Consider the following 20,761-nt stretch of genomic DNA (forward strand, 5'->3'; position numbering starts at 1 on the left):
TTACATTGTTTATTATCGTTTTATTATCATTTATTAACTTTCGTTATACATCGTTAATTTACTATACATATTTGCTAATTAATTGTTATATACACATACCACTTGATCCACCCTAATTTATCGCATCATTTATTATCGTTTATAATCGTTCATTATCGACTATTCATACATACACTTTTACCTTACCGATTGTTATATATCGCCATATTACCTTACCACTCACATACCGATCCTTATTCTTCTTTCTGTTACTACCTACCAAACGTCATAAATTGGTGGTAACATTAACAAATGATTGTCAATGATCTAATGTATTCCAGGATATGTCGGTACAAAAAAATCTATACTTGTTATTCCATGGATATCTGAGAAAACTAGGTTATTCACTGATGTGGGGCCCCCCCGAAGGGAGGGGTACATCAGTGAATACTGAGTTATTCTAAGCTTTCATATAATAACAGGTTTATCTCATTGTGTATGACGTATATACCGATGGATTTTTTTTACTATATTTAAGCTTTTTTTTGCTTTTTTTTTACTTTTTACATTCTTTTTTCTTACTCCTTTTTCATTTTTCTTTTTTCATATATATTTTGCCACTTTTAAATAATCCTATTATAATGTCTATTCCCACAAATGAAGAAATATATCAAATTCAACAACTTTCAAGAGTAAAAAATACAGACAAATGTACTGCAAAATGGCTTCGTGTAGTTGATAGATTTAATCATGAAGCCAATATAATTAAAAAAATTGATCAATATGACACTCATACGGAACTTGAAGGATTTTTATGCAAGTTCATTACATGGCTTAAAAAACAAAATGGCGAAAACTATAAAGCAGAGTCTGTATATAATTGTTATGCATCATTAGCAAGGTATTTAAAGGAAGAGTCAGTTATTAAACCATGCAAAATCTGGGATCAATATTCCTTTCCTTTAGCGATTAAAACCTTAGATGGTAAAATGAAACAGCTTCAACTTCAAGGATTAGGAGAAACTTCACAAGCAGATTCATTAACTAGACAAGAAATTCAACAAATATTGGATCATTTATAAATGAATGGTGAGGATAATGAGTCCTTAATAAGAAGAGTGTTTTTTTGGATTTCTTTATTATGTGGTTTACGAGGTGGGGATGCTTACAAAATTGAAGATCGGCAATTAACACGAAGAAAAGATGGTGGATTAAACTTGGAAATGTTCATTGAAAAAAATAATCAAAGAGGTGTAAGAAATAGAAATAAGTATGGTAAATCTACATCACGTAAAATTCCAATTCCACCAGATTTTGAAGGAAATAACTATCGGCCCATATTTGATATATTGAAATATAAATCAATGCGACCTTCAGATGCATGTCCATCATTTTTTTTAGAAACTACAAGATCAAAAGCAGGTAAATAAATGTACCAACATTTTTATTGATAATAACAATATTAAGAAAATATTTATTTTATTTTAGATCTTAGTAAAGGAATGTGGTATAAAAAAAGAGAATGGGACAAAATAAGTTAGGACAAATGTTGCATCAAATTGCTACCCTAACAGGTATTGAATTATCTGATGGTCGGAAAATTGTTAATCACAGTTGTCGTAGAACGGCAATACAAATGCTAAAAGATGGAGATATTCCAGAAGATGAAATTATGGAATTTTCTGGCCACAGATCACGGGAAGGAGTAAGAACTTATAAAAGCATAGACGAAGCAAGAAAAATTAAAAATGTTGTTAGTTTGATACCATTAGACTTTGAAGATATTGAAGTAGAAGAATTTGAATATTTTCCAGGGAATTCGTGGGAAAATTTAAATGATAATGATGACAGTGATTCAGAATTTTCAGGTAATGGGTTCTCTGATAATTCCAATAAATAAATAATAGGTAAAATATTGATTATTAACCAAACAAAGAACAAGGAAATTCACATGATAGAGAGGATTTAGGCGAAATTGAGCATAATTCAAGTTCAAGTGAGGTAAATTCTGGTAAAAATTCTGATGAAGATTGTGATTTGATACAAACAGATAATAAAGGTGGTTAATAAAAATTTATTTGTTTATGTATTTTGATCCCATATTTAATTTTAACATTTTTAAATTAGCTAAAAAACGACAAATATTAAAGGATACTGATACCGATATTTGTAATATTACACAAAGAAAGAGAAAATGTGAAGCACAATCAGAATTTTCGAAAATAATTATTCCTGATACAGTTAAAGATGTGCATTTTCATATTCATTATTAAATAACTTGAAGCATAAAAAAATTTTAAAAAAATGTATTAAACGCGTATTTTATTACAAAAAATGTATAATTTGCATTGTAAATGAATATTTTATTATCATTAACACTTATTACAACCCAGTGGAATAAGTAACAAAAAAATCCATCGGTATATACATAATACCGATGGGATAAATCGAATTATTTGATATGAGGGTTAATGAAAATACAATAACAATTAATCAATTATTCATTTATATTACATCACAAAATCCGGCCAGAATTAAAGGATCTGTACAGAATTTCCTTTTTTGAAATCTTGAATAACTGTGTAATATATTTCCTCCTAATCTTTCTTTAATTTAATATTTTCTTTTCTCTCACTTCTTTTTTACTTTTTTTGGACTAATTATTTTAAAATACTTTTTTCCTTAGAAAAAATTTTAAATACCTTTCTCTCTTTTCTAGGGACGCTTTGGAGGACCCAGAAAATATTAAAATAGGTAAGGTCCAACCAAAAAAAATAATAAAATTTACTATTGGCTGTACGAGTGTACGCATTTTTTCAGGGCCGGAATTATGATAGTGTCAGTCAGTTACTAAAACAAGAAATTTAATTCTGGCCAACATTTACATGATTATTTTTTCCTATTCTACGTATTCTCTCCTTTTATTTATTTCAGTATTTTTCGGGTCCTCGCTTTGGAGCATTATTTTTGTTTAAACATGGTAAGCTTTACATGGTATTAAATACTTTTACTTATCAAGTACTAATTTTTTTTAATTTTTCTTCTTTTTAAACACTTCTTTTTATTTGACCATTTCTTTTCTTTAGAAGCATTTCGTTTGGGAGTTCTTTTTGGTTTTAGCACTTTAACTTTTGTGTAATATTAGTTGTTTTTATTTTTTTAACTTATTATTAAATATTAATCTTTTTCAACATTTCTTTTTTTTTCTTTTATTTTTAAAGAAAACTTGATTTTAGAACGTTTTATTAGTTGTTTTATAACAGTAGAATTTTGGTTTTTGGTACAAATTGTAATTTACACAAAAAAGAAATAAAATAATAAACCTTTTAAAGTCTTTTTTAATTCGCAAAATTTAAATTTTATTGTATACTTAGTTGAATTACAGTGTTAAATACATAATATTTTTCTAAGATAAATGTGGCTAGCTGAGCCATATCTTGAACCAAGAAAAAGGGGGTATAGGATAATAATCTACATCCAGGGTGGTTAAGGATACCCTTAAATATATGAATTATTATTGGCATAAGTGGTTTTTTTACTTAATAATATCATTGTAGGATAAAGTGTTTATTAAAAAAAAAAACTTGGGAAAAAAAATGTGATCTATCGTACATTGCATTATCGAAATTACAGAATACTATATGATTATATAATTAACATGATTAAGTTGCAAAATATTTACTTTATTGATATTTTAGAAAAAGAATTAACAAGACAAAGAAATTACAAATGTCTTTTGAAATATATTTATTCATAGCTATCTACGAAAGACCCAATAACCTCTTACCATTGATGAGCCAATTAAAATAGATGTGTTCCAGAGTTTTCGCGTATGGATGAAGTTCTTCCTGCCGATGGTTAGAGGGAAATACTTTAGTCCACAAACGAATTGGTGCAAATACTAAATCCATCAAAGTTTGCGATTGTGGGCAATCATCGTAACATGAACACAAAACATTGTTGGCAATAACAGTACCAGCACGTGTATAGAAACTAATGTATCCGGTGTCTTCATCCTAATTTAAAAGGTAAAATGAAATTGAATACATGAAAGATGAATTGGAACAAAAAATACTAATGAAACAATCATACAGTTATCAAATTATCGACAACAACAGGAGTAAGTTCATTTGTTTCGTCCAAAAGTAAGATCTTTGTCACACCAGGCACTACGTCTTGAGCATATAAGATTGATAGATCTTCGCGAAAAATGCAATGCGTGGGTGTTGTGCGAATTTGGCCTAATGAAAAGCGCAACATTGCCATTAAGTTTTAATTAAGAAATTTAAATGTTTAAATTCAAAGTGATGGAATATAAAATACCTTTTTGTCCATCTGATCTTGTGAATTCAATATTCGTCATTGATAGAGAATGATCAAAATGGCCAAGGTGAGCAATTAGGTAAACTTCAGAAATTTCCAACTCTCCATTTCTGACATTACTGCAAATGCGATCGCCAACTTGAAGTTTTTCCATTTCTATAAATTTACCATTTGCAAGTTGCACCTTGGTATCAAGAGAAAAGCAACCTTTTTTTTTGGCTTTTTCAAGTTCTTGTTGACTTAACGCGTTCTTTTTTCTCAAATCTTCAATTTGTTTCGCATATTCTAAATTTGCTTTTTTTTCACGATCTTGCATTTCCTTCATTAATCTCATAGTTTCATTATTTTCTCGATTTTTAAGGTTCTTTTCTGCTTCCTCAATTCTACTTCTATAGGTTTCTTCAGCTTGTTTTCGCTCTTCTCGTCTATCTTTCTCATCTCGATCACGTCTTCGTTCTTCTTCTTGAATCTTATTATTAAACATTGTTTCAGCTCTTTCCTGCTGCTCTTTGTGCTCCTGTCGCATCATTTCAATTGACTTCATATATCGTTCTTCGGCTGCTTCTCGCTCTGCTCTTCTTAAATTTTCATCTTGTTGCCGTTGCATTCTATTCTCTGTTTGAATCGACTCAATCGTTTTTTTAAACCGTTCTTCGGCTTCTTCTCTTTCTTTTCTCCTTAATTTCTCTTCTTCTTCTTGTTTCGCCCTAAATTCCTGTCTAAGATCTTCAATCTTCTGTTTGTAGGCTTCTTCAGACTCTTTTTTTGCAGTTTCTTTTAGTTTCTCTTCGTATTCCTGCTTTATCCTTTTTTCCTCCTCTTCTCTTTGACGTCGAATTTCTTCTTGTTCTTTCCTAGACTTTTCAAGTTGATCAGTAGTATAAACACCTCTCATACCACTAATGAATGCCATGATCTCCCCTAATCGTGCTTTATGAACTGGATCGTCTGGTGGAAAATAATCAGAGTTCGGAGCGATACCCCAACGATTATCTATGTCCTGAATAAATGAACGAACAGGTTGATTCCATGCTTTTCGCATAATGGCTCTATCCTGAATCTGCGCTTTAGTTGCATGGGAAAATACAGCAATTATGTAATTGGTTGCTTCTTCTCCAAGAAATCTCCTTATTCCATCCAAAACATTTTTCTGTTCATCAGTAAACCGTTTTGCTTCTGTGAACCAATGATAAAGTTTAATTCGAAATGCAAATTTAAGGTACAAAATATATCTTATAATGCCATTACAAACCAAAAACAAAGAGGATAGCTTTAACTCCATAAGCACATTTCTTGACGGCATTAGCGATTTCTTTAAGCACATCATCTGTAACTTTTTGAGTGTCAAAGATTCCGGGTGTATCGACGATGTTATATTTGACACCATCGATTGACATAGCTGCTGTACCACATACTTGCGTGACAGATTCCTATTTCGTTATGTTTTTCTTCCTGAATTTCAAAATAATAAAATGTATTTCAAAATGAATGTAAACCATATACACCTACCATATCCGCTGAAACGTAGAAAGGTCCTTCATCATGCGGTTGCGTAAGCAGCAAGTTACCCAGAGTACTTTTTCCCGCACCTATTAGTTAACCATTTAATTAATATGGAAAAGAATAAAGCGCAAAAAAAAGAAAGAATTAATCAGGACACTTGCCTGTTTTTCCTACTAAGAGAATAACCGGATTGCCAACATCCATTCGAACACCTTCAGTAAATCCGATGTTGCCTTGTTCTTCCCCATTATCAAAAGTTCTAAATATTATTAAAAAAAATTACAAAGAAGGTTTATAATAAAAATAATTATTTTATATATTTTTACTCAACTGGCTCATTTTGATAGAAACTATTTTTTTTTTATTTTCACAATATTCAGACGTAGCCTATTTATAATTCCATCTGAGTATTTTCATATGTATGAATTTTATTTTTTCCCATGTGATTTTTGCGATAAAAAATGAGAATAACGAAAAAATGATGAGAGCAAAGATGCAGATCATACCATAATTTCCAATATTGGAAATAATAAGAACCAAAAATACAATGTTTTTAGATAAGGAACAAAGATATATTATTAGAAGATTAAAAATAAATAATCGATAAGGTTTTAAACTTGCTAGTTTGACTTTCATGATTTTTCTTCTTTAAAAAATTAAAGTTCAAGATAATTTTTAACTAGGATTATCGAAAATGATTTTGTCATCAACTAATCCGATATGGTAAAAATGGGTTCGATTTTTTGAAGTAACCTGATAACCTGATGAACATTATTAGAGGAAACAATGGTCATAAGTTATTGATACGGAAAATTTCACCCATCAATCCGATCGACAATGGAACACTCCGTCTATAGGTAGTTTTGTATGAAGCTCAAAAGTCTGAGATTAAACCCTAGATCAAACCCTGTGGTGAAAATAGTTTAGTCCATATTTCATCTCAGATTTCCTACGGATCTGTCCACATTTTATCCCGGATTAATTACCAAAAATTACATCACATTCCATTATCAACCCTGGATTAATCCACACTTTATCCCAGATTTGATCTATATTTCATCCTGAATTTGATCTATATTTTATCCCGGATTTGATATTTGATTTTATCTTGTATTTTATCCTTGGATTAATTGATATTTCTAAGTCATGTGATCAGATTTTTTGTTTGTAAGATTAACTTTGAAATAAAGAAAATTTCTTAAAGAAATTAAAAAGGAAGTTTGTAATAAAAATAATTATTTTATAATATTTATTACTCAACTGGTTTATTTTGATAGAAAAGAACAATACCCTATATTTTGATCAAATCTTCACATGTATGAATTTTATTTTCACACGATAAAATGAGAAAACGTGCTAGTTTGACTTTTATGATTTTATAGATGATTTTTAACTATGATTAACGAAAAAGATTTTGTCATCCACTAATCCGATATGGCAAAAATGGGTTCGATTTTTGGAGTAACCTAATAATCTGATGACATAAAGTTATTGATAAGGTAAACTTCACCGATCGACAACACCAGTTTTGTATAAGATCTACAATTTGGGAATACTTCGTGATACAGATATTTATCTACTAGAATATTTGACCATTATGTTCCAAATAAATTCCATAAAATTTTTTTTAAATAGGTAACATCTTGGATACTCTTTCAAAGAAAAAAAAGTATTTTCTTGATATCAATATGAGCCAGTTAAGTATATTTATGAAATAAATTAATATCAAAATTTTCCTTTAACACTTTTTTCGATTTCTTTTAACATTTAGTATCACTGACGATGTTTCCTATCCGGCTATTTTGTTAGTAGGAAAAACAGGTATAATGTTTGGTTAATATTTTTTTTTCCTTTTCTCCTTCACTCTTAATTATGAAAATTTTTAGGCGCGGGAAAAAGTACTCTGGGTAACTTGCTTCTTAAGCAACCACACGATGATGGTCCTTTCCAAGTTTCAGCGGATATGGCAAGTGGTTTATATTTCATATTCATTTGAAATTTATCTCATTATTTTAAGAAGGGTAATGATAAATTTATAGGAGTCTGTCACGCAAGAATGTTCCACAGCTATAATTTCAATCGATGGTATAACGTATAATATTATCGATACACCTGGGATTTTTGATACTCAATTAGTTACGGACAAGATATTTGAAGAAATCGCTAAAACTGTTAAGAAATGCAATTACGGGATCAAAGCTATCCTTTTTGTTCTTGGTTTGTAATAATAATTATTAGAATTTATAATCTGTACTTTTTTTGTTTTCAAAATAACTTTGAATGATTTAATAGAAGCAAAACGGTTTAGTGCTGAACAAAGAAGTGTTTTAGAAGGGATAAGAAATTTTTTTGGAGAAGGAGCAATAGATTATATCATTGCTGTATTTTCCCATGCAACTAAAGCGCAGATTCGGGATAGAAACGTTATGCAAAAAGCTTGGAATGCTCCTGTTCTTTCATTTATTGAGGATATAAAGAATCGTTGGGGTATCTCTCCAAACTCTGATTATTTTCCACCAGATGATTATATTCATCAGGCACGATTAAGAGAGATTATGACATTCATTAGTAGTATGAGAGGTGTTTATACCGCTGAACAACTTGAAAAGTCTCTACAAGAACAAGAGAAGGCTCGTCGTCAAAAAGAAGAAGAGGAAGAAAGAAACAAACAAGAACACGAAGAGAAATTAAAAGATATTGCAAGAAAAGAAGCCGAAGAGACCCACAAACGTAAGGTTGAGCAAATGGAACGAGAACAAAAGGCAAAACAAGAGTATGAAGAAAATTTAAAGAGAAAACGACAAGAAGAAGCTGAAGAAAAGCATAGGCAAATGGTTGAGAAAATGAAACAAGAGGAAAGAGAAAGACAGATACAAGAAGAAAATTTAAGGAAGAAACAACAAGAAGAAACTGAAGAACGATATAGACGAAAGCTTGAGCAAATGCGACAAGAGCAAGAACGAGAAGAGGAATTGATAAGACAACAAGAACGAGAATGGGAATTAAGAAGACAACAAGAGAAAGAAGAAGAATTAAGAAGACAACGAGAAAGAGAAGAGTTAAAAAAACAGCGAGAACGAGAAGAGAATTTAAAGAGGGAACGAGAAAGACAAGAACAACAAAGACTTCAAGAAATGTATAGAAGACAACTTGAAGAAGCAGAACGAGAACGTATGAGAATGATGGAAGAATTACAAAGAGAACAGGAGAGACAACAAAGACTCCAAGAGGAGATGAGACGCCAAGAGGAGAGGAGAAATGAATGTCGTATATTTTAAAATTTATATTTATTTATTTATTTGAAAATTACAAAGTTACAATTAATCTGAAATATCTTCAGTAAAATCGCTTTCTCCATTAATAAAATCACTAAATTGTGTGAAATAATTTTATTAAAATAATTTTTTTGTCGTGCTAATTGCCAATGAACCAAGTATGAAAAATTGATATTTGGTCATTCGATCAACATTATGTTTGGCGGGTCAACTTGGCAACAGCCAATTCCCATTTAACTTCGGCCGTCAATTTTGGTCATTGGATTTAGCCGATCGGTTAACTCCAAACAAATTGGCTTGGGCGCAGTCAAATCCAAGCACTGTTTTAAAGCAATCAAAACGAATATATATTATTTAGAATTTTATTTATAGTATACTACTAAAACATCCGAATGCTGTATATATAGTATTAGTATTAATCATAAATACGTAAGTCTTGTCAACTATTGAACAATTTTTAAATGAACACATCTTAAACTATACTGTTTAACTACGTAAACGGTTCGTCAATACATCTTAAAAATGTAATCAAAAATAACAATATAAATAATAAAATTTTTATGATTGAAAAATTTCTGGATATAATATATTTACTATTATATGGCATAGGATTTCAAGTTACACAATTCAAATTATTTATGCGGAAACGTCAGAAAAAATTTACTTTAGATTTAATTATAAAATTATTAATATTGTTATGTATCTATATAATTAAAAGCAATCTCACTAAAAAAAAATTCGTCAACTCAAATTTATTAGTCAGAAATAATATTGAAAAAAACAATCTCAATAAACAAAAAAAGTTCTCACTAAATCAAAAAAATTCTCACAAAAAAGATCTCACCAACATAGTTCTAATCTGATTATAGTCTTGACCCAAACCAAAAAAAGAACAATTTAAAAAAAATCCCCTAAAAAAAATCAAATAAAAATAAAAAAAAAAATTATTATTATAAAAATGGTTAGTCGTGGTAATACAATAACCAATCTTTAAACTAATACATTTCCGGTTAATTAAAATTTAACTATTCTGATGGATTAAAAAAAAGTAAATACGACCGCAAGGATATCACATAACATAATTCAAATTATTTATTCGGGGTAATCTAAATATGGATTTTTTATTAAAATGAAAATACAATAAAATTATTCATTATATTACGTCACAAAATCTGGCCGGGAATGAAAGGATCTGTACAGAATTTCCTTTTTTGAAATCTCGCATAACTGTATTTTCTTTTCTCTCACTTCTTTTTTACTTTTTTTTGGACTATTATTTTAAAATACTTTTTTTCTTTGAAAAAATTTTAAAATACCTTTCTCTCTTTTCTAGGGACTCTTGAGAGTATTATATTTTTTCTTTAGAAGCATTTCGTTTGTGGAGTTCTTAGCACTTTAACTTTTGTGTAATATTAGTTGTTTTTAATTTTTCTTATTATTAAATATTAATCTTTTTCAACATTTCTTTTTTTCTTTTATTTTTAAAGAAAACTTAATTTAGAACGTTTTATTAGTTGTTTTATAAGTAGAATTTTGGTTTTTAGTATAATTGTAATTTACACAAAAGGAAATAATCGTTATAATAAACCTTTTTTAATTCGCAAAATTTAAATTTTATTGTATACTTAATTAAATATATTAATAGACTTTTTGATACCCTTAAATATATGGATCATTATTGGCATAAGTGGTTTTTTTACTAAATATTATTGTAGGATAAAGTGTCCATTAAAAAAAACGGGGGAAAAAAATGTGATCTATCATGGAATATTACTGTAAATACATAATTATCCCGATTAAGTTGTAAAATATTTATTTTATTGATATTTTAGAAAAAAGAATTAACAAGACAAAGAAATTACACGTCTTTTTAAAATATATTTATTCATAGCAGTTTACCATTGAACCAATTAAAATAGATGTATTCCAGAGTTTTCGCGTATGGGTGAAGTTCTTCCTGGCGATGGTTAGAGGGAAATACTTTAGTCCACAAACGAATTGGTGCAAATACTAGATCCATCAAAGCTTGTGATTGTGGACAATCATCATAACATGAACATAAGACATTGTTGGCAATCACGGTGCCAGCACGTGTAAAGAAACTGATGTATCCGGTGTCTTTTTCCTAATTTTGAAAGGTAAATTGAAATTGAAAACATGAAAGTTGCATCGAAACAAAAAAGACTAATGAAACAATCATACAATTATCAAATTATCGACAACAACAGGAATAAGTTCATTTGTTTCGTTCAAAACTAAAATCTTTGTCTCCCCAGGTATTGCATCTTGAGCATATAAGACTGATAGATCCTCGCGGAAAATGCAATGTGTAGACGTTGTACGAATTTGGCCTAATCAAAAAATATAGTATTGCCATTAAGTTGTAAAAGAAATTTAAAAATTTAATTCACAGTAACGAAATATAGAATACCTTTTCGTCCATCTGAACTTGTGAATTCAATTTTAATCATTGTTAGAAATTGATCATAATGACCAAGGTGAGAAATCAAGTAAACTTCAGAAAATTCCAACTCTCCATTTCTGACATTACTGCAAATGCGATCGCCAACTTGAAGTTCTGCCATCTCTACGAATTTACCACTTTCAAGTTGTACCTTTGTATCAAGAGAAAAACAATCTGTTCTTTTTTTTTTTTTGAGTTCTTCAATTTCTTGTTGACTTAACGCGTTCTTTTTTTCAAATCTTCAATTTGTTTCGCAAAGTCTAAATTTGCTTTTTTTTCACGATCTTGTAATTCCTTCATTAATCTTGTAGTTTCATTATTTTCTCGATTTTTAAGGTTCTTTTCTACTTCCTCAATTCTACTTCTATAGTCTTCTTCAGCTTGTTTTCGCTCTTCTCGTCTAGCTTCCTCATCTCGCTCACGTCTTCGTTCTTCTTCTTGAATCCTTTGATTTAGCATTGTTTCAGCTCTTTCCTGCTGCTCTTTGTGATCCTGTCGCATCATTTCAAGTGACTTCATATGTCGTTCTTCGGCTGCTTCTCGCTCTTTTCTTCTTAAATCTTCATCTTGTTCCCGTTGCATTCTATTCTCTGTTTGAATCGACTCAATCGATTTTCTAAACTGTTCATCGGCATCTTCTTTTTCTTTTCTCCTTAATTTCTCTTCTTCCTCTTGCTTCGCCCTAAATTCCTTTCTAAGATCTTCAATCTTCTGGTTGTAGGCTTTTTCAGACTCTTTTTTTGCAGTTTCTTTTAGTTTCTCTTCGTATTCCTGCTTTATCTTTTTTTCCTCCTCTTCTCCTTGACGTCGAATTTCTTCTTGTTCTTTCCTAGACTTTTCAAGTTGATCAGTAGTATAAACACCTCTCATACCACTAATGAATGCCATGATCTCCCCTAATCGTGCTTTATGAACTGGATCGTCTGGTGGAAAATAATCAGAGTTCGGAGCGATACCCCAACGATTATCTATGTCCTGAATAAATGAACGAACAGGAGAATTCCAAGCTTGTCGCATAACGTTTCTATCCCGAATCTGCGTTTTAGTTGCATGGGAAAATACAGCAATTATGTAATTGATTGCTTCTTCTCCAAGAAATCTCCTTATTCCCTCCAAAACATTTTTCTGTTCATCAGTAAACCGTCTTGCTTCTGTGAACCAATGATAAAGTTTAATTCGAAATGCAAATTTAAGGTACAAGATATATCTTATAATGCCATTACAAACCAAAAACAAAGAGGATAGCTTTAACTCCATAAGCACATTTCTTGACGGCATTGGCGATTTCTTTAAGCACATCATCTGTAACTTTTTGAGTGTCGAAGATTCCGGGTGTATCGACGATGTTATACTTAATACCATCGATTGACATAGCTGCTGTACCACATACTTGCGTGACAGATTCCTATTTCGTTATGTTTTTCTTCCTGAATTTCAAAATAATAAAATGTATTTCAAAATGAATGTAAACCATATACACCTACCATATCCGCTGAAACGTAGAAAGGTCCTTCATCATGCGGTTGCGTAAGCAGCAAGTTACCCAGAGTACTTTTTCCCGCACCTATTAGTTAACCATTTAATTAATATGGAAAAGAATAAAGCGCAAAAAAAAGAAAGAATTAATCAGAACACTTTCCTGTTTTTCCTACTAAGAGAATAACCGGATTGCCAACATCCATTCGAACACCTTCAGTAAATCTGATGTTGCTTTGTTCTTCCCCATTATCAAAAGTTCTAAATATTATTAAAAAAATTTAAAAAGAAAGTTTATAATAAAAATAATTATTTTATAATATTTATTACTAAACTGGCTCATTTTGATAGAAAATTTTTTTTTTTTTTCCACAATATTCAGACGTAGCCTATTTATAAATCCATCTGATCAAATCTTATATGTATGAATTTTATTTTAAAAAGAGAATAACGAAAAAATGATGCAGATCATATCATAATCTCCAATATTGGAATAATAAGAATCAAAAATAAAAATTAAATGTTTTTAGATAAGGAACAAAGTTTAGTGAATGATATATTATTGGAAGATTAATCGATAAGGTTTTAAACGTGCTAGGTTGACTTTTATGATTTTTCTTTTCTTTTTTTAAGTTTAAAATGATTTTTAGCTATGATTATCGAAAAAGATTTTGTAATCCACTAATCCGATATGGTAAAAATTGGGTTCGATTTTTATTGATAAGGAAACTTTCACTATTGATCCAATCTGTCTATAGCAGTGATGTGCTCTTGGAATATTGGAAGCACTATTGGAAGCACCTTTGGAAAGATTGGAAAGATTGGAAGCATAATTTTCTAATAAATCCATGCTTCTAACCAAATTTTTATGTTATTGGAAGTACAAACGTTTGCCATTACTATGCAATGAGTCATATCTGTTTTGTGATCATAATTATACAGATATTTAATATTCAACCAATAAATTTCATAAATTTTTTTCATCGTTCTTTAAATAGGTAACATCTTGGATACTCTTTCAATGAGTTTCAAAGAAAAAAAAGTATTTTCTTGATATCAATATGAGCCAGTTAAGTATATTTATGAAATAAATCGATAAAAAAATTTTCTTTTAATACTTTTTTTCAACATTTAGAACCATTAACGATGTTTCCTATCCGGTTATTTTGTTAGTAGGAAAAACAGGTATAATGTTTGGTTAATATTTTTTTTTTCCTCCTTCACTCTTAATTATGAAAATTTTAGGAGCGGGAAAAAGTACTCTGGGTAACATGCTCCTTAAGCAACCACACGATGATGGGCATTTCCAAGTTTCAGCGGATATGGCAAGTGGTTTATATTTCATATTCATTTGAAATTTATCTCATTATTTTAAGAAGGTAATTGATAAATTTATAGGAGTCTGTCACGCAAGAATGTTCCACAGCTATAATTTCAATCGATGGTATAACGTATAATATTATCGATACACCTGGGATTTTTGATACTCAGCTAGTCACGGACAAGATACTTGAAGAAATCGCTAAAACCATTAAGAAATGCAAATATGGGATCAAGGCTATCCTTTTTGTTTTTGGTTTGTAATAATTATTGGAATTTATAATTTATACTCGTAATTAATTTGAATGGTTTAATAGAAGCAAAACGGTTTAGTGCTGAACAAAGAGGTGTTTTGGAAGGAATAAGAAACTTTTTTGGAGAAGGCGCAACGAATTATATAATTGCTATATTTTCTCATGCAACCAAAGCACAGATTTATGATAGAGATATAATGCGAAAAGCGTGGAATAAACCTGTTTGTTCCTTTATTGAGGATATAGAAAATCGTTGGGGTATCTCTCCAAACTCTGATTATTTTCCACCAGATGATCCAACTCATCAGGCACGATTAGGTGAAATAAAGGCATTCATTAGCAGTATGCGGGGAGTTTATACCACTGAACAACTTGAAGAGTCTCTACAAGAACAAGAGGAAGCTCGTCGTCAAAAAGAAGAAGAGGAAGAAAGAAAAAAACAGGAACACGAAGAGAAATTAAAAGAGATTGCAAGAAAAGAAGCCGAAGAGGCCCACAAACGTAAGGTTGAGCAAATAGAACGAGAGCGAAAGGCAAAACAAGAGTATGAAGAAAATTTAAAGAGGAAACAACAACAAGAAGCTGAAGAAAAGCATAGGCAAATGGTTGAGAAAATGAAACAAGAGGAAAGAGAAAGAAAGATACAAGAAGAAAATTTAAGGAAGAAACAACAACAAGAAGAAGAAGAACGATATAGACGAAAGCTTGAGCAAATGCGACAAGAGAAAGAACGAGAAGAGGAATTGAGAAGACAACGAGAGCGAGAATGGGAATTAAAAAGACAACGAGAGAAAGAAGAAGAATTAAGAAGACAACGAGCAAGAGAAGAGGAACTAAAAAAACAACGAGAACGGGAAGAGAATTTAAGGAGGGAACGAGAAAAACAAGAGCAACAAAGACTTCAAGAAATGTATAGAAGGCAACGTGAAGAAGCAGAACGAGAACGTGTGAGAATGATGGAAGAATTACAAAGAGAACAGGAGAGACAACGAAGACTCCAAGAGGAGAGGAGACGCGAAGAGGAGAGGAGACATCATCATCATGATGGATGTTTTTCTCTTGATACAAAGGTGCAACTTTCTAGTGGTAAATTCATAGAAATGGCGAAACTTCAAGTTGGCGATTGCATTTGCAGTAATGTTAAAAATGGGGAGAAGGAATTTTCTGAAGTTTATCTGATTTCTCACCTTGGCCATTTTGATCATTCTCTATCAATGACGAAGATTGAATTCACAAGATCAGATGGACAAAAAGGTATTTTATATTCCATTACTTTAAATTAAATTTTTTTTTTATTTTTAAATTACAACTTAATGATAATATTACGATTTTTAACAAGGCCAAATTCGCACAACACCATCGCATTGCATTTTCCACGAGGATCTGTCGATTTTGTATGCTAAAGATGTGGTACCTGGTGTAACAAAAATCTTAGTTTTGAACGAAACAAATGAGCTTGTTCCTGTTGTAGTCGATAATTTGATAACTGTATGATTGTTCCACTGATCTCTTATGTTTAATGCGTCTTTTGTGTTCTTAATTTCAGTTTATATTTCAAAATTAGGAAGGAGACACCGGTTACATCAGTTTCTACACACGTGCTGGCACCGTGATTGCCAATAACGTCTTGTGTTCATGTTATGATGATTGTCCACAATCACAAACTTTGATGGATCTAGTATTTGCACCAATTCGTTTGTGGACAAAAGTATTTCCCTCTAACCATCGCCAGAAAGACCTTCATCCGTACGTAAAAATTCTGGAGATCGCCTATCATGATTGGCGTAATGCATCGAAAATTAGCAATTATCCAATTGTAATTTTATTTATAATAATAATTATTTTGTTTTTTACATTTTTTTAACATTAATCAGTGCTTCGATAGCCTATATATATGTTAGAAGATAAATAAAGAAATATTTATCGTAATTTCATTTACATATCAGTATATAACTATTATTATATCATTTACTATGTAATCCGAACATCAATTTTAATATCTCAATTCTACTTTATGTTCTTCGGTGTCATGATATGAAAATTTATAAAAATTATTCCAGGACCACATCTTCAATTTGTACAACACATAATTTGATTTAGATAAAAAAATTACGGTAGTTAAGATATTAGTTAGGATGAGATTTCTTCTGTCTTAGAAAAACACATATTTATCTGTCGGTATTCTCTCAAAGTAAAGTAAGCCATTCATCGTAAGATTTTTGGAATAATTTATTTCATGAAATCAAGTATATTATTTGCTAATCTTCTCCACCATCAAAAGTTCTAAATATTATTAAAAAAATCAAAAAGAAAGTTTATAAATTATAATATTTCATAAAATTTATTACTCAATTAGCTCATTTTGATAAAAATGAATTTTTTTTTATATTCAGACGTAACTTATTTTATGAGTATTTTGATCAAATCTTCATATGCATGAATTTTATTTTTCCCACGATAAAGAATTAAGTTTAGTGAATTATATATTCTTGGATGATTTCAATGAAGTTTTAAACGTGCTAGTTTGACTTTTATGTGATTTTTCTTTTTTTTTTGTTTATGATTTTTAATTATGAGGCTATAAAGGATTTTGACATCCGTTAATCCGATATGGTTCAGGTTCTATTTATAGGAAACAATGGTCATAAAGTTAACCACACATGTCAAATTTTTTTGTGCCATCATATCCTGGAATGCATTAGATAATCTGTTAATTTGACAATCATATTTTAAGCATTTTTATAGATTAGTTCGGATTAGATTGTGCATTTAATTTAACCATAAATCCAATTTGGATGAAAAAGTCTCGGATAATTTAATATATACTGTACGTTTAGTCGTTTAGTATAGCAAAGCTAACGTTTTTTTTAGATTTTTTTTTTTTGATTGAAAAGGAAATAACTTACCATTTTTGATTTACTTTTTTCTCTTTTCGTAAAAAACATTTTTTTTTCGTTGAAGAAAAATCAAAGAAAAAAAAAATATATATATATATAAAATTAAAAAGTTCCATTTTTGATCTACTTTTTCTCTTTTTTTAAAAAAAGGAAAAATCAAAAAGAAAATTTATAAAAATAAAAAAGGAATAAACTTTCTATTTTTGATTTACCTTTCCTCTTTCCTCTTTTCGTAATTTATTATTTATTTATTTATCTTTATATCCAAAATTTTTATCAAAAAATCCATAAAAAATTTAAAAAAAGGAAAAATGACTTTATTATTTATAAATTCTTTCATATTATATTGTACCTTTATTAATAATAAAATTACAAAAAAAAATATTGGTTAATAATATTATTAAGCTAAAAGCAAGTATAACAGATATCTCAATTTCAAATACAATCTTTTTTTAGCAATTATTTATATAATCAAATCATAAAAAATAGATAAATAGAAGATAAAAAAATTTTTTTGATTTTATCTTAAAAATTAAAAAAAAACATTTCACATATAGGATCTCAATATTTAATATAAATAAATAAATACAGACATGTCTTACGAACAGTCTATTGAATTTTCCAAATAAATGCACCAACAGGGGTTGTGGCAAAAAACATTCGGTGAAATTGAACGCAGTTACCGTAATTGTATAAAAAATGAGTAACTGTAACTACTAACTATTATAAAAATTATAATCCCTGCACTAGAGAGCTTTAATCGAAATGAAATAAAATACCTGTTATTTCATGGATATCTAATAAAATCTCTATATACACCGCCCTTCGGGGTCTCAAGGCATTGGTGAATATTTTAGTTATTCATTAATATCCATGGAATAACAAGTATGTATGACGTACTATATACCGAATGGCATCGGTGTATACATAAATTCAAACAAAATGTGGATTTATACCTTGATAAAACTGTTTAGGAAATGGAAGTTCAATTTAGTACATACTGTTGAATAACGTGAAATTTCCATTAATGGGTTATAAATATGATATGTTTTCCTATCATTATTTACCTTTAACTGAAAATAGCAAAAGGGCGTAACTAATTTATTTCATAATTCATTATGTCACGTATCAAGTACCCAATCAATATGAACGGTCATCAATTGCTTGTTCTCAAATTATTCTATGATGCGTTGTTTAATGGATCGGGTTACTTGAATTGAAATATTAAAGAGATAGGATTACGTGACGTAGAGTTTGTATTTTTTTTGTTGTATAGTAAGTCAACTTCATATTATAAGCACTTTTGACATCCAAAGCTTCCTTGCATATACTTATTGTAAGTTTAGTAAGTAACTTGAGAAAGAAGTAACGTTAATGATGATTTTTTTTAAAAGTTTGATTTTGGTTATTTTTGATTTTTATTAAAATGTAGGACGTGGACTCGCGTTCTAATCAAATAATGATTGATTCTGACCACGTGATTAAAAGCGCTGGTGTAAAAACTCGTGATTCCTGCCAGTACTTCTTAATGTCCGGCGAACTTTTGACTCGCACTCTGACTCTCAAATCAAAAAAAAAATCCTAATTGTTATTACATACTTACATTAAATTTGATCGCTATTAATTAAAGACGGATATAAATATTAACATCAATGGTTACTCTTTTTAGAGAAATAAAATTTGATCTCATTCGTACAAAAATTTATCCAAAAATAATAGAATCTGACCAATTGATCCAATTGATGTAATAATAGTTTGTAAAGTTCTATTATTGTAAATTTTTTATTTTATTTACTCCAATTCATCTTTGTAAACTTAAGGAATGATAAATAATATGTCGAAGAAATTCGAGGTTTTTTTTTTTATAATATGCGCATGCAATTCCTGATTCTATATCCGATATATAGAAATCCTTTTTTTTTGTGTACCATATCATGTAATTGAAATATAACTGATTGGCTAATTATTTATTTATTACAAATTTTTTAACGTTACTTAAATAATTACAAATTTATAATTTACGGAGATACAAACAACTTCAAAGTATCAAAATCTTTATTTATTGTTATATAAAAGAATCATAAAAGTAATATTAATATTAGCAAAATTACAATTCAATAATAAGGAACACTGCGAAAATACTGATAAAGAAAGTACTGCAAAAAATGAAGTCACAAGAAAATATCGGGAAAATAATATACGAAAATAATGAAAAAAGTATCGCGAAAGTTAGTGAAGAAAAATACTGCGAAAATAATGAAGAAAGTTCCACAAAAATAATGACCATGAAATAATAAAAGCAACGAGAAAAAACTAGCGTTAGTGTTATTATTTCAAAACAAAATAAAACAAAAAAACATACTGTATAAGAAAAAAAAATACTTTGACAAGTTTTAATTTTAGCAAATACCCCATATAGTACATATAGCTTATTAAAAAATTATAACTTAGTTTTTTTAAAGAAAAGAAAAATTAAACAAAATAATAAATATTATTTAACTACTAACTTCCACGTTGTGGTATTGCAACCATTAGGGCAGAAATGGTGATGAACACTAAAATTGTAAAGAAAGCTTTGAACTTCATTTTTTCAATTATTTTTTAAAAAGTTTTTAGATGTTATATTTCAATTTATTCTTATATAAATTAACATCAAGTAATTATAAATTTTCAACGAATATTGTGGCGATGTACTTGACAAGCCACATTTATTTGGCTTTACATTATTTGTATACGACTATACGTGGCTTACTAATACGCTTTAAATCTCAGCCTTTTTGACCACGTTGGCCACCGCCAGTTGCATAAAACTAAGCCATTCGCAATTTTTTATGATCCTTAAAAACAACCAGATTAATCAGTCTTCGAGTTTATACGAGCAATATAGTATAATCTATTTGAGGTCTATTAACTTTCTTTTATACCCTGCAAACACGAGGAATATATTTAATATGACAATATTGGCCTTATTTTTATGTTGTTAATTAGTTTATCATCAATATATATATGTATATTTTTATATACAATGAGGCGACTGATATAGTAAAAAAAACTCTATTTAAAAATTAATCTTGAGGAACAATAATCATAACATTAGAAAAAGTTTCAGATAATTAAAAGATTATGAGTAAGAAATTCAATAGAAATTTTAATCTTTCAAAGATAGTTAAATTTCAGTACGTCTATACACAAAAATCCTTAAACACTAAGCCTTAACAATTAACAAAGCCGCATTCAAAACCGGAAATAATAACGTGGAAATATTTAATA

The 20,761-nt window shown here is 29.3% G+C and overlaps 7 protein-coding genes across 8 annotated transcripts; 3 read left to right on the plus strand and 4 right to left on the minus strand.

Annotated features, from left to right (window-relative positions):
• Positions 1–620: 620 nt before the first annotated feature.
• OCT59_009307 (uncharacterized protein) lies at positions 621–1,061 on the plus strand (the record flags this gene model as incomplete). Its single annotated transcript, XM_025311229.1, has 1 exon — positions 621–1,061. The coding sequence occupies one exon, from the start codon at positions 621–623 to the stop codon at positions 1,059–1,061; it is 441 nt and encodes a 146-aa protein (XP_025173693.1).
• A 2,565-nt stretch (positions 1,062–3,626) lies between these two features.
• Positions 3,627–6,167, minus strand: OCT59_009308 (uncharacterized protein). The gene is made up of 7 exons (XM_066133455.1): positions 6,137–6,167; positions 5,967–6,064; positions 5,812–5,891; positions 5,555–5,732; positions 4,303–5,478; positions 4,072–4,220; positions 3,627–3,995 (listed from the first exon to the last, which is right to left on the minus strand). Exons 1-7 carry the CDS (start codon positions 6,142–6,144, stop codon positions 3,741–3,743), a joined length of 1,944 nt encoding a protein of 647 aa, XP_065999892.1. The 5' UTR covers positions 6,145–6,167; the 3' UTR covers positions 3,627–3,740.
• A 1,255-nt stretch (positions 6,168–7,422) lies between these two features.
• On the plus strand, positions 7,423–9,186 carry OCT59_009309 (uncharacterized protein). 2 transcript variants are annotated; one of them, XM_025319501.2, is made up of 5 exons: positions 7,423–7,501; positions 7,577–7,626; positions 7,692–7,771; positions 7,845–8,022; positions 8,098–9,186. In XM_025319501.2, the coding sequence occupies exons 1-5, from the start codon at positions 7,494–7,496 to the stop codon at positions 9,081–9,083; spliced, it is 1,302 nt and encodes a 433-aa protein (XP_025173690.2). In that variant the 5' UTR covers positions 7,423–7,493; the 3' UTR covers positions 9,084–9,186. The 2 variants fall into 2 exon arrangements, with proteins under 2 accessions (XP_025173690.2, XP_065999893.1); XM_066133456.1 differs by having other exon boundaries at positions 7,577–7,771.
• A 1,779-nt stretch (positions 9,187–10,965) lies between these two features.
• Positions 10,966–11,665, minus strand: OCT59_009310 (uncharacterized protein; the record flags this gene model as incomplete). Its single annotated transcript, XM_066133457.1, has 3 exons — positions 10,966–11,205; positions 11,283–11,431; positions 11,512–11,665. The coding sequence occupies 3 exons, from the start codon at positions 11,663–11,665 to the stop codon at positions 10,966–10,968; spliced, it is 543 nt and encodes a 180-aa protein (XP_065999894.1).
• Positions 11,666–11,760: 95 nt separating this feature from the next.
• On the minus strand, positions 11,761–13,363 carry OCT59_009311 (uncharacterized protein; the record flags this gene model as incomplete). The annotated part of the gene is made up of 5 exons (XM_066133458.1): positions 11,761–12,695; positions 12,772–12,949; positions 13,029–13,108; positions 13,178–13,281; positions 13,356–13,363. 5 exons carry the CDS (start codon positions 13,361–13,363, stop codon positions 11,761–11,763), a joined length of 1,305 nt encoding a protein of 434 aa, XP_065999895.1.
• Positions 13,364–13,965: 602 nt separating this feature from the next.
• Positions 13,966–16,502, plus strand: OCT59_009312 (uncharacterized protein; the record flags this gene model as incomplete). The annotated part of the gene is made up of 8 exons (XM_025319499.2): positions 13,966–14,089; positions 14,156–14,205; positions 14,266–14,345; positions 14,419–14,596; positions 14,658–15,848; positions 15,934–16,082; positions 16,159–16,340; positions 16,469–16,502. The coding sequence occupies exons 1-8, from the start codon at positions 14,082–14,084 to the stop codon at positions 16,500–16,502; spliced, it is 1,872 nt and encodes a 623-aa protein (XP_025173688.2). The 5' UTR covers positions 13,966–14,081.
• Positions 16,503–19,502: 3,000 nt separating this feature from the next.
• Positions 19,503–20,124, minus strand: OCT59_009313 (uncharacterized protein). Its single transcript, XM_025319498.2, has 3 exons — positions 19,999–20,124; positions 19,874–19,919; positions 19,503–19,736 (listed from the first exon to the last, which is right to left on the minus strand). Exons 2-3 carry the CDS (start codon positions 19,913–19,915, stop codon positions 19,599–19,601), a joined length of 180 nt encoding a protein of 59 aa, XP_025173687.1. The 5' UTR covers positions 19,916–19,919; positions 19,999–20,124; the 3' UTR covers positions 19,503–19,598.
• Between the last annotated feature and the right edge of the window lie 637 nt (positions 20,125–20,761).

This window comes from Rhizophagus irregularis, chromosome 17, assembly GCF_026210795.1.
Source record: "Rhizophagus irregularis chromosome 17, complete sequence".
NCBI lineage: Eukaryota > Fungi > Glomeromycota > Glomeromycetes > Glomerales > Glomeraceae > Rhizophagus > Rhizophagus irregularis.